Genomic DNA, 12,703 nt, shown 5'->3' with positions numbered 1-12,703 from the left:
TGAGCCTAATATCTGCCACACTGCTTTCCAGTTTTCCTAGTAGTTCTTATCAGATTGAGAGTTCTTTCTTAAATAATTAATGTTTTCAGGTTTATCAAACACTAGGTTGTTGAATTCCACTATTTCTGATTCTCCTTGTCTAGTTTATTCCATTGATCTACTTCTCTATTTTTTAACAAATACCAAAAGCTTTTGGTGACTGCAATTTTATCATACAGTTTGAAGTCTGAAAGTGTTTCTCCTCATTCCTGTTGTTTTTCATTATTTCCACAAATCTTTTCTTTTTCCAAATGAATTTTTTTTTAAACTTTTGTCTGCCGTCTTGGGAATGAGGCAGACATATTCATGGAGGCAGTACCCATTTTGCCTTGTTTTATTAGACTCAGAGAAAACAACCCCACTTTATCTTTTTCTTACTACCAAACTCCTTCATATGTAATGGATAAGTATTTGGCAGTAGACTGCCATTTGTATAAGCACAGGAAACTTTTCTTAGTAATTGATATACTAGAAAGGAAAAAAAAACCAGCTTGATATGGGATATGCTTTGAGCAATCCTAACATTCCTAAGGGTTTCTTCTTTGCCTAGGGAACAGTTTCTTTTGACATAAGGAAAAATGTTACATTCAAATACCACAGCAGAAGGGAGGCCATTTGAAGTGGCTGCCCCCTGCTCTTTTTTTGTCATTAGCATCCTCAGGACTTCTTTCCCCTCTTACTGTGGTTAATAGTAGAGAAAACCAAGATTCCCCTTTGTTACCACCAAGTATATAGATGGGGAATGCTCTTCATGATTGTTCCTTCATTGTCATTGGATCCAGGGACCTTCTTTGGGAATGGCTTTGAAGGTGTCCTTACCATAGAACGTATTACATTTGTGTTACACTAAACAGGAGATAAAAACAATGCCTCCATCCCTCATGACTATTTCACACATAGGCACCAGGTCTCTCACCACTTGGGTTAAGTATGAGACCAGAGCTAAGTGTACTTTTCATATGTATTGTACCTTTGGATGTGCCATCTTGGAATGGGGTAGAGTAACTGATACTGACTGTGAGTTCAGTCAGATCCTTTGGCAGATTATCACCCATCCAGGCACCTAACCTGACCTTTCTATTGGCTAAAACCCTTCCCTCCTTGCTTCTCTTGTTTGAAAAGAGAACAGCCTTTGGCATCATACATCCTGAAGGTTGGGTTCCTTAGTTTGGGTGTATTTTCCCTAGCTTGTTTTGCTTTTTCATTTTAAAATACTTGTTTTCCCCCTTTGAGGGATAAAAAAATCATTTTGTGTGTGTGTGTGTGTGTTCAGAAACTTAATAGTTCTTCATTACCTCATCTGTGTCGATTATTCTCCTCCCCTAGGACTGGTGTCTCGGGTTTAGACTCCCTGTCTTTCCGTAGCCTTTTTCTTTTTTTTTCATTCTTGATCTCCGTGGGGGGAGGGGACCTCTCTTCCCCATCCCTTTCTGGGAAGCTGTTACTACTGTTCCTTGATATGCTTCATAGCAAGAAGTTTGTTCTTCAGGTGCTTCTTTAGGAAGGAGCAAGTTTGCACATAGCCAGCACACCACGTGCTTGTTTAATGCTGAAGACAGAAGAATAGGGGTTTTTTGTTTGTTTGTTTGTTTGTTTTGGCAAAATCTGTGCATCTGTAGAAAAAGTTCACTTACCTTCTCTGTTGCAGTTGAAATCTTTGTTGTTTTTGGTTGCTGGCTAAATGCTCTGTTCCTTAAAAAGAAAAGAAAGTCTCAATAGCCAAACTCAGGATTTTTATATTATAGTCCATCAAATTTCTTTACTGTTGCTCTTCCTTCACTCACCTGTTCTCAGTTATAATTAACAATTAACAGGTGTCTCCCCATTCTATAAATGTCTGAAATATAAGCGGAAACCTTAACTAGGGGATGTTATCAGAAAACTTTGATTAAAAAAACCAAACAAACTCAATTGTCCTCTTCTTAATATATCCCTCTGGTTCTAATAACTGGTCTTTTTTTTTTTTTTTTCCATATTCCAGACTCAGGAGACTCAAGGGTGAAAAATCAGTAATTAGCTGATTCCTTTCCCCTCAAACACACAGAGATCGTTGATAGGCACTGGTAGCAGACAGAACAATTGTAAATATACCTTCTAAATCATCCTTTCTTTTGGTGACTTCTTCATAAACAGGCAGGCCACAAGCATTTGTTAAGTGCTTTTGTGTCAAGTGCTGCCCTGAGTGCTAGGAATACAAATAAAAGCAAAAAAGGACAGCCCCTGGCTTCAAGGAGCTTGTACTCTGAAGTAGAAACACATTAGTGGCAATGAGCAGGGAGTGTAAAGACGGTTCTGTAATAAAGATCCTGGCTTAACTGAAGTCATGAATCCTTTTGCATCTTCTGTAGTTTCCTTCATGAATTAATTTTCTTCGTATTTTGCACAAGCCAGTGCTTTGAATTTTCAATGTAATTAAGCTAATTTTATTTCAGTGCTCAATAATAAAATCCTAAACATGAACAGACTCCTAATTTATTCTGTCTAAACCATGTAAGACAAATGAAGTTTAATTTTTTCTTACGGATCTCAAAAGCTGCTGAAGATTTTATGCCTCTTCCTCCCACCTTCACCCTTACTCCCCGTAGTGCTTAGTGAATACTAACTTTTATATTTCTTAAGGGTTTTTTGTTTTATTTTAAATCTTGGTCCACTTTTAAGTTTTTTCACATACTTCTCAAGAGGGACTAAATTTAGATTCATCATTTTAAGAGTCTAATGACAAGTAAAACAGTTGCTAACATTGTAATATTCCCGTTTATATAGCAAGGTCATCTGTTAACATTTTTAGTAATGATATTGTATCGGTGACATAATTCAATACATAGTCCACTGTAGTCCTTTCTTACTATATTCCTCCTAGACAGTCATTCATTGTATTTTGTATTTTATATTTGTATTTAGGCCTTCTTTTTTTACCTATTTATTCATCAGACATTTCTAAATGCCTGCTGTAAGCTAACCACTGTGTTTGGTGTTGGGGAGAGACAAAGAAAATTGACTTGGTCCGTGTCCTTATGGAGCCGATTTATGTCCAACCGAGGTACTTGGCTCTATTGGATACTTTGCATTGGGGGTAAATAACTAGGGGTACAGTTTCACAGGTGACTTTGCAAATTTATAGAATATGAAGCAGTTTGAAATGTTTTAACCATAAACTATACCAGGAAAAAATATGTGCAAGGAAAGTGTATAAAAGTTTGAGTAAATCCGTAATGACTGTTATTAGATAGATGCTAATTTTAGAATTCTATAACTTAAGCCCCTTGATTTGTAACTGGAGGTAAAGGAAATGTTTATTGATATTCTTTTGCTGTGTCTCATAGTTTAGGTCATTCAAAGCTCTAAGGGACCTTAGTCTTCATCTAGTCTTATCTCTTCATTTTATAGATAAAGAACAAGGAAACATGTACTGAAACAAGGTAGTAAGTGAGTCAGAGCCAGGAGTCAGACTCATCTTATGACTTCAAATCCAGTGTCCTTTCCATCTTATCACTCTACCAGTCTATTGTTGCATTCTTTTGCATTTTAGAGGGAAATATAGCTATCATATGGTCTTATAAAATTGAGGATGCTATGGTAATTTTTTTATTAGATAATCTACACTTTTCATTCTTTGCCATGAAATCATTTTAATAAACTATCTTAAGGACCAAGATTTCAATAATCCTACATGGTAAACACCATTCTTTTGAGAGATAAGACATAATAAAGATTTTTTTTTACATTAGCTTTCCTAAAATAAATTGTCTTGACTTTTTTGTGACTTTTATTGGTAATGTTATTTGTTAAAATGGGGTTTGATATTTATCTCACTTTCATATTGATTGAGCACTTTTGTCCTTGTTGCAATACTGTGCTAACCTAGTTCATATTTTATAACCCTACATCCAAGATGGTTTGAGAAAAAAGAGGTGCTTTGAGAAGCCATGTTAGTAAATGAAGGTTAGAAAAGTAACTGTTGTGCTCATTTTGGTAGCATATACGTTAAAATTGGAACGATACAGAGATTAGCGTGGCCCCTTAAGCAAGGATGACATAAAAATTCATGAAGTGTTCTATATTTAAAAAAGAAAAATAATTATTATGTTTTTCCAATATTTGTTTGTTGATTTGAGGCAGGTGATATTTCAGGGCATACTGTTGTAAGCCTTGAGATAACACAGTATTGTTTTCTCACTTTTTCCATTTAAGAAAACAAGAAGAAAGTACTTTGGAAATAAAGGCCTTGGAAAACGATACTCATTATTATCATAGTTATAGTCAACAACATAATTTTTATTGTTTTCTTTATTATCTCACTTGTGAACAAAAGTTTGAATTATACTTAATTTAACTTTTTTTTTTTTTTTTTTTTTTTTTTTTTGGCTTAAAGGCTCTTCATGGAAATTCTCAATGAGTGTTCTGATGTGGATGAGATTAAATTCCAAGAAGATGGTTCTTGGTGCCCTATGAGACCGAAGAAAGAAGCACTTAAAGTTTCAAGTCCACAGTGTACAAAAATAGAAAGTATGTACAGAGTACCTAATTAAAAAAATCAAGAACTTGCCCTACAATTTTACCTTTAGCTGCCAGATCTCAGTTTGGGTGTCCATTTGGGTTATAGCCATTCATAAATCAAAATTATTTTTATTTAAGTGTGTATTCTACACTATAATACATTTATTGCATTTGCTGCACATTTAAAACACAGACACATAGGATCGTGGGTTTAGAGGTGGCATGGATTTTATTTTATTTATTTATTTAAAAATTTTTTTAATTAATTTATTTGTTTTTAGTTGTCAGCATTCACTTCCATAAGCTTTTGAGTTTTCAATTTTCTCCCCCTCTTCCCCTCCTCCCTCCCCACAACAGTGTGGGATCTGATATACGCTCTACATATATATTCATATTAAACATATTTTCACATTGGTCATGTTGTAAAGAAGTATTAGGACCAATGGGAGGAACCACGAAAAAGAAGAAACAGAACAAAACAACAAAAGAAAAAAAGACATCAAATAGTATGCTTCAATCTGCATTCAAACTCCATAGTTCTTTCTCTGGATGTGGGACAGCATTTTTCTTCATGAATCTTTTGGAGTTGTCTTAGATCCTTGCATTGCTGAGAAGAGTTAAGTCCATCAGAGTTAGTTATCTCTCAGTGTGGCTATTACTGTGTACAGTGTTCTTCTAGTTCTGCTCACTTCACTCAGTATCAGTTCATAAAAGTCTTTCCAAGGTTTTTCTGAAGTCCTCCTGCTCATCATTTCTTATAGCATAATAGTATTCCATTATATTCATGTACCATAACTTGTTCATCCATTCCCCAATTGATGGGCAATCAATTCTTGGTGTGGCATGAATTTTAAGGGCCACCGAATCCAATCACCTCATAATCATCTTAATTCCTTTTGCTTGTTATAGAGCAGTCCGCAGGCCGCTTATGGTGCTGCTTGTGGCTTACAAAAGGGTTTTGGGCAGCCCAGGAAAAATGTAGAGGATGTAAAACAAGTCTACCCAATATATAGTTCGCAGGCCTTATGTTGTGCAGGCCTGTTATAAAGTGAAAAAAGTTGTTACAAATGTCTTTATTTTACCCTAGACTTTGAAGGGAAGTATCCAACTCGACTTGAAGGTTAGCTCTTAGGAACAGTGTCTGTTCTGAATGAATTTTTTAAAAATGCCTAAGTAGTTAAGGGATTTTTGTGATTTATTTTGCTAATGGTATTGCCAAAGAATTTACTGTCTGTTTTTAAGTAGCCCCTATTGTGACTAAATTTAGTTATGAATCTTGATGTCCTAAGTTGTGCTGTATTTCTGCTATTAGAGGTAATGAAGAAAGAATAGTTTAGATTAATTGAAATCCACTAATATTCTCAGAATTTCAATTTCACTAAAGTAGCAAATTAATTCTCTTCCTTCCCATTTTTCTGACCAAATTTTGTTGGAGGTAATAATTAGTAGGGTTCATTACCTTGCTTGTAAGGAATCATATTGAGCAAAATAGAAGGGAAAAAATAAGGGAATTATACTACTATAATTAATCCTTGTTAATGGACACCAGCCGTAAACAGTCAAATTACTATGTTTTATCATAGCTTTTAAAAATTTATAAAATAATTGTGCTTGTTGACAACCCCCGATTTTTATATTTGAGACAAAAATAGCTTTTTATATATATATATGTGTGTGTGTGTGTGTATATATGTATGTGTGTATATGTGTATATATGTATATGTGTGTGTATATATTATATATATATACATATTATATATATTATATTTATATATGAAGCTATGTTGTTAATAGTTTTTCTCAGTAAGTGTTCATAGGATTTTGCTCATCTATCCATTCTTGTTTATTTAGTACTTGAGGACAAATGTTCATTTACCAGCAGATAAATATGGTTCGCATGATAATTAAATGTAAGATTAAGGAGTAGTTGGAATTGTTCTCATACTGAGCTAAGCAATCCTGTCTTTTGGGACTAGGACCTTTTTTTCCTATTAAAACCCTTATTTCTTTTTCTCTTTTCTGTCTAGGTTCAAGTGTCCTCAGTAAACCCTGTTCCGTGACCATGGCCAATGAGACAAGCAAGAAGAAAGTAGATGTTATTGACCTAACAGTAGAGAGCTCTTCTGATGATGATGAAGAACCTCCTGCCAAAAGGAAATGCATATTTATGGCGGAGACACAAAACAGCCCAACCAAAGGGTTTGTTCATTTAAAGTTTATTACTTTTCCTTAACTCTTCCAATTGAGCTTGACACTTGTAAGCACCCTATGGACTGCAGTTCGTAATTGGATGTTTGGTGTCTTTTGTTTCCTGAAGGATATTTTAATGTGCCTTTGTCTAGGTGCAGTGTGTTCAAAGCAGTTTTGCTGTACATGCTGCGAAGTTATTCTTGAGGAAGAAGATGTTGTGACCCACTAAGAAAACCTCATGTCAAGGGAAGTGGGATTGGGGGGGAGGCTTTTGTATGCCAGAGTGTGTGATAAGTTGCATCTTTAGCTAATTTGACAGGTCAAAAAGTAATTTTTCTTTTTAAAACAGCCACTTTCTCCCAGGGAAAAATAAGGAAAGTTATTTGATCAAGAGAACTATGTGTTTCTTTCTACCATTTCCGATCATAACTCCTCAATACTTTAGTAAAAGGTCTCCATCAGTTGCCATGCCCAAAAATTATATTACTTAATGGATAACCCATCTGTTGATGATGTTTTATAGACTTGGTTAGTTTGGTCCTTGAATGACAGTCTGCTTCTGGTTCTGTACTCAAAAACTTTTCTAGCTTGCTTCTTACGAGCTTATACTGAGATCTTTTGAGAACTCAGGAATACCCTCCATTCTACCACAAATCATCAAAATAAAAAGTGAAAGGTAGAGAAGAATATAAATAACATCAATTTCCTTTACTGCTTGGCTGATAAAAAATCATTACTCACTCACTGCAAAGTAAGAGTTTTCTAAATGACAACATCCATCAAGAGATTCTCTTTGGAGATTCTGAATTTGGTATACCAAAGGAAGTCCCAGAATTCTTTCCACCAGCTTAGAAAACAGACTTTAAAAACTTAGTCTGTGTTGGTGTCTTGGTATTTTAGTTTCTTGGGATCATTTCTGCATTTTACTTTTTAATCAGTTGTGGAAACCAGAATATTTTGAACTGCCTTCCATACTACTGAAATACTTGGCAATTTGATTGTCAGAATCTTTATACCACATAAGTAGGACAAGCATTTGATTTTACATAGTTGTTTAGCATAAGACTTGATAAGTCACAAAGGACTTTTTAAAGATCCTGAGTGAATTTTGCCTTTTTGAGAAAGACAATTGGCACTTCATGAATTTTTTAACAAAAATTGAAAGGCAGTGTAGTAGTCAAATATGTTTTTGATGGTTCTTGCCTTAATCTTTGTTATTTTGTTTTCATTGTATTGTTTTATATAAAAGTAGTAGATTAATGATGTAGTTTGGGGGGATAAGTGTAAAATTGGAAAGAGAGGACTTAAGAAATTATTTTCTTAATTTGAGCTGAAAAATACAAAAGCACATTGTCCCTTGCTTAGAATACAGACTGGTGGAATCTCTGATAATAGATAGAATTACCAAATACTTAAGCTTGTCATATGGAGAAAAAGACAACTTGTTCTGTATCAGGAAAAAATAATGTCTGACTTGCCTATTAGACTTCTATAAGGGAGTATGTAATCATGAGTAAGAAAGAACCATTGAATGCAATATTTTAGACCTTTCAAAAGTCTTTTGACAGGTTTTCTTGTGAAAGGCGATAAAAAAAAGTTGACTATCAGTCATGGATTTGTAGTGACTATTGTGTCACTGGCTTTAAGGCAGAATAAAATATAAAGGATCAATTATACTTCTTGGTAGAGAACAGTAAGTGAGGAATTAGAGTTGGTCAGGAAGAGGAAAAATGCCATGAAATCTCCCGAATTTGTTTTTACTTGTTTTATCATTTTACTATCTTCTGGAGAAAATGGCATATACATTTTAATATGAGCAAATATAAACTGCATTTAAAATAATGCAGTTAAAGAAAAATATTTGAAACTACACATACCAAATGAAGAGCTGTAGGTATTGATTATGATTCAGGAAAGGGGCTTGAATTTCTTTGTAGACTTCTCTTTTTTTTTTGACAGTCTCAACCTGATGTGCTGCTGTGGCCAAAAAGGCCAGTAAAGTGCCAGGTGTTGTCAGAATTCCTGGAAGCTTGTTCTAGAAGCTATGGTGTCGTGCACCTATTTCTAGGGTAATGATCATAATAGCTCACATTTATTTGATGTTTGCAAAGCGCTTTGTCCGTAACCTCGCTGTGCAGTAGGTCTCTGTCACATCTGGTCACTGGTTTTCAGGGAAGACACTGAGCTACAAGAGGACCAGAGAAGGGCAAGCAAAGTGGACAAAAGAGAGGTAGGGACTGCCATAGAGGAGCAGACTAGAAAAGATTAGGCCTCCTCAGCCTTGAGCATTGCAATCTTCAGTAAGTACTCAGGTGAATGAATTCACTCAGGTGAATAAAAAATTATCAAGATTCATTGGATAGGTGAATGCAGATTTGTCAAACCCTGCTAAATTAGAAATGGTGAGTCTCCCCATAACAATTCAGAGAGGTAAATTTGGGACAAATAAGATACTGCTTTTTATACATCAGATAGTAGATGCACAGGATTCATTTTCTTGAGACGGTAGCTAGTAAGGTTGAAAATATTAGTAACTAAGGCTTACAAAGGATGGATAAATGCATTATGCCTATTAAGGGCATTGAGATGCTTTTGTTTTAACCTTTACGGTTGACAAAGAATCTCACAGTTGTCCTCTGATGGCCTCTAGTTTAATTCTTTCCTTCTCTGTCCCCTTTAGGTTTCACTGATGGCTTTGTTGACCACATCAAAGTTTACTCAGTGAGCTTATAGTCCATTTCAAACCCCTAAGTCTTTTTACACAAACTGTCTTATAGTCACATTTCCCTCATCCTAATTTTTGTTAGTTCATTATTTTTTTGAACCCAGAATCATAGAATTAGATTAAGAAGGAACCTTAGAAGTCATCTCGTCCAACATCTTAATTTTATGGATATGGAAACATTTACACTTATTGAATATCTTACTAGATTTGACTCATTGCTCTAGACTGTCAATTTTTTGTTTTTGTTTCCAGTTGTGTTGTCCATCATACTTCTTCATCCTTGCATTGAGTCATCTGAAGTTTGATAAGGCTTTCATCCAGGTTATGAATAAAAATGACGAACCTGCCCACAACCAAAGGCAGAGTCTTAAGATATTCTTCTAGAGGCCTCTTTCTGGGTTCAGTTCAGTTTTTAAGTACCTAGTATGTACAGAGTACTATGTTAGGCTCTGGAGAACAGAGACCAAAAAAAAATGGTCCCTGTCTTTAAAGAGCTTACATTCTACAGGGTTCATATCAATCTAGTATAAAGCCCATTTCTCTCCATCTTTTCTGTAAAGATTATGAGAGACTTTTAATATACCCTGTTGAAATCCAGATAATGCACTGAGTACATCATTCCTCTGATGTCTACAACATTTCCAAATGTAGTAATCCTGTCCAAAAAAAAAGATATAGAATTACTTATTCCTGATAAACCCATTCTGATCTATCATGACCCTTTTCTAAATGCTTATATAGTTTTCATAATGTGTCAGAGAAATATACTAGAATCAAGCCACTTGATAAGCTTACCTTTGTCCTCATCTTGAAAGTTAAAATGGTACATCTACCTCCTTGAAAAAATTAATCAAACCTTCTCACAGATTTCTTGGTGTTCTCTCAGAGGCAAAGTACTGAGGTGGGCTCAGCCCTGGACCTGAACTCCCTCTGTGACTATTGTTTCAGTAACTTAATTCTGGTATTTGGCAAAAAAAGAGCTTTTTGTCTTTTTCCTGTGTGGAAAGAGTATTGTGGTACAACTCAACAACAGTAAGAACATCTTTTCAGACTGTGAGTAGGAAAAAATTGGCATGTGACATTTGTTGTGAATCAGCGATGCTGTGCTGTCTTTTGAGGCATATGAGGCCCCTTTTCTAGCAGTAGCAGGGACTATAGATAGGAAGAATTCTTGTTTTAAAATGGAGCGTGTTAAGAAAAACAAATATCTATTTGACTTGAGCTAAATGAATAGCTGACTTGAGGAGTAAATGAATATAGGCTCTTATATAAAGATATTTTAGGTAGAACTGATTATCAAAAACAATTCCTGTGTATAAATAAAATTCAATAATACAACCCCTATAGGAGGTGTGTCCTAGTGACACAAAAGCTTCCAGAAGTTTCTGTGAGGCAGAGGTCTCAAGCTCAAATAGAACCAGATCTGGGGAGTTGGACACCTGCTGTAGGCATTGGGAGAGGTGATTTTTCTTTTTCTTTTTTCTTTTTTTTTTTATTTTTAGGCAATTGGGGTTAAGTGACAAGCCCAGGGTCATACAGCTAGTAAGTGTCAAGTGTTTGGTCTGAGGCGGGATTTGAACTCAGGTCCTCCCGACTTCAGGGCTGTTGCTCTATCCACAGCGCCACCTAGCTGCCCAAAGAGGTGATTTTTCTAAAGACAGACAAGACATATTACATTGAACCTCTTTTACCTCTTTTGTTGTAGATTTAGCCCTGACATTGTTTTCATAGTTTTTACTCATATTTGAATTTAGCAGGGAAGCTATAGGATTGAAAATCATTTTAAAGATAAACCAAGGCATGATTAGCAACACAGGTTGCATTGAGGAATGGATCTGCTGAAAGATAGAGCTTTCCTTTCTTAGCTGGGTAAAGACACCTGATTTGGAGAGAGCCATTCCTGAACTTCAAAATTTTGAGGAAATTACAACACATTATGTCAGAGGCCAAAGTAAGAACCCACTTAGACCAAGTGAAAACCAAGGTTTCAACTTAAGTTCTGAAGTAGGGCTGTTAAGTGTAATGGGAATGAACATAGTTGAGTTACATAGAAAGAATAAAGTGACCATGTCTGAACAGTCATTTCAGTTGGGGACAGCGTATTGAGGGAGGGGAGTGGAAAGAGCCAGACACATGGAAATTAAATGAATGAGAGAGCTGCACAGCTTAGGTGGCTCTTTTTGTTTTTGTTTTTGTTTTCTCTAAAACCCCTGAAACTAAATTCTGAATGAGACAGTACTAGCCTTGGCTTCAGTGAAGAGTTAGCTCTTCTCCCTTTATCCTCGGCTTAAGTTTTGGAGTCTCTCTTTCTCCTCCTCCCACCCCCCTTCCCCTTTCCCCCTTTTTTTCTCTTCTCTCCCTTTTTCTTCCCTTTTCTTTCCTCCCACCTCTTTATTCCTCTCTCTCCTCCTCTTATTTCGCCCTTCTCGAAGGGCCTTTATGAGAAGGACCCTAGTGGGCAATTTTATTGTTGATACTCTCCACCCTCATACTGACTACTGGATTGTAGTTTGTATTTTCCTAGTACTAGAAATCATCAACAACTTCATAAAGTAAAAGTTTTATAAACACTAAAAATTCTTCATTTTTCATAGACCCGTTCCACCTATTTTAATCTTAAGACATTGTACAAAGCAATGGAAGCATTTCATTTTGTTTCCTTGTTAGCCTGAAACAGAGCTTCCTTGTGGCTTTTCCAAGTACATCTTCCCACCTGAAATAGATTAGATTGTCAGAAACCAGTACCTTCTGGGCAATACCAGGATATCAGTTTCCACTAAGTAGTGAGAATATGTCTTATCACCTAGTGCACCGAAATATAGCCTCATCTTTTACCAAAAGTACAGCACCCTCCGGTGGAAGTATTTTGGCAGCCTTCTTGGCATTGTCAAGAGAGTCAAGTGCAGAAAGGATATAAGGAATTTCACTTATTCACAGATTTACAGAAATACAAGAATCAAAAGGAATGTTTTAAAGACCATGTAAGGTCACCCATGTAAGACTTATTTACAATATCGTTTCTGCTGATGATCTCCAATGATAGGGAAACTTCTAAGACAACTCAGCCTCTCATCTCACAGCCAACATAAGATGTTGATAGTTAGTGTTTGGTAGCAAACTGGCAACCAACTTCTGATTGCTTTGTGATAGAAACAATACAATTTTAAGTGTGAAAATTGATATCAGGTTAATCTACCATGGAACATGTAAGTCACATACTTTTATTGGCCTCATAAGTGTGTCGTATACCTT

General features: G+C 35.6%; 1 protein-coding gene and 1 non-coding gene across 5 annotated transcripts in view; both read left to right on the top strand.

Moving 5' to 3' along the window:
• The window catches only part of PIAS2 (protein inhibitor of activated STAT 2), a 73,270-nt gene that overhangs the window by 48,903 nt on the left and 11,664 nt on the right, over positions 1-12,703 (top strand). For 3 of the 4 annotated variants that reach the window (XM_027869016.1, XM_027869015.1, XM_027869014.1), the window contains 2 exons: positions 4,412-4,545; positions 6,564-6,735. In XM_027869016.1, coding sequence (XP_027724817.1) covers positions 4,412-4,545; positions 6,564-6,735 — 306 coding nt within the window. Of the gene's footprint in view, positions 1-4,411; positions 4,546-6,563; positions 6,736-6,878; positions 7,714-12,703 lie in introns of those variants that run through there. The other variant, XM_027869017.1, reaches the window with a different exon arrangement.
• LOC114048229 lies at positions 4,000-4,104 on the top strand. The gene has a single exon (XR_003569711.1). It is a non-coding gene; the product is annotated as a U6 spliceosomal RNA (small nuclear RNA).

This window comes from Vombatus ursinus, unplaced genomic scaffold (assembly GCF_900497805.2).
Source record: "Vombatus ursinus unplaced genomic scaffold, bare-nosed wombat genome assembly UNPS02014791.1, whole genome shotgun sequence".
NCBI lineage: Eukaryota > Metazoa > Chordata > Mammalia > Diprotodontia > Vombatidae > Vombatus > Vombatus ursinus.
This window is presented reverse-complemented; position numbering and strand designations above follow the sequence as displayed.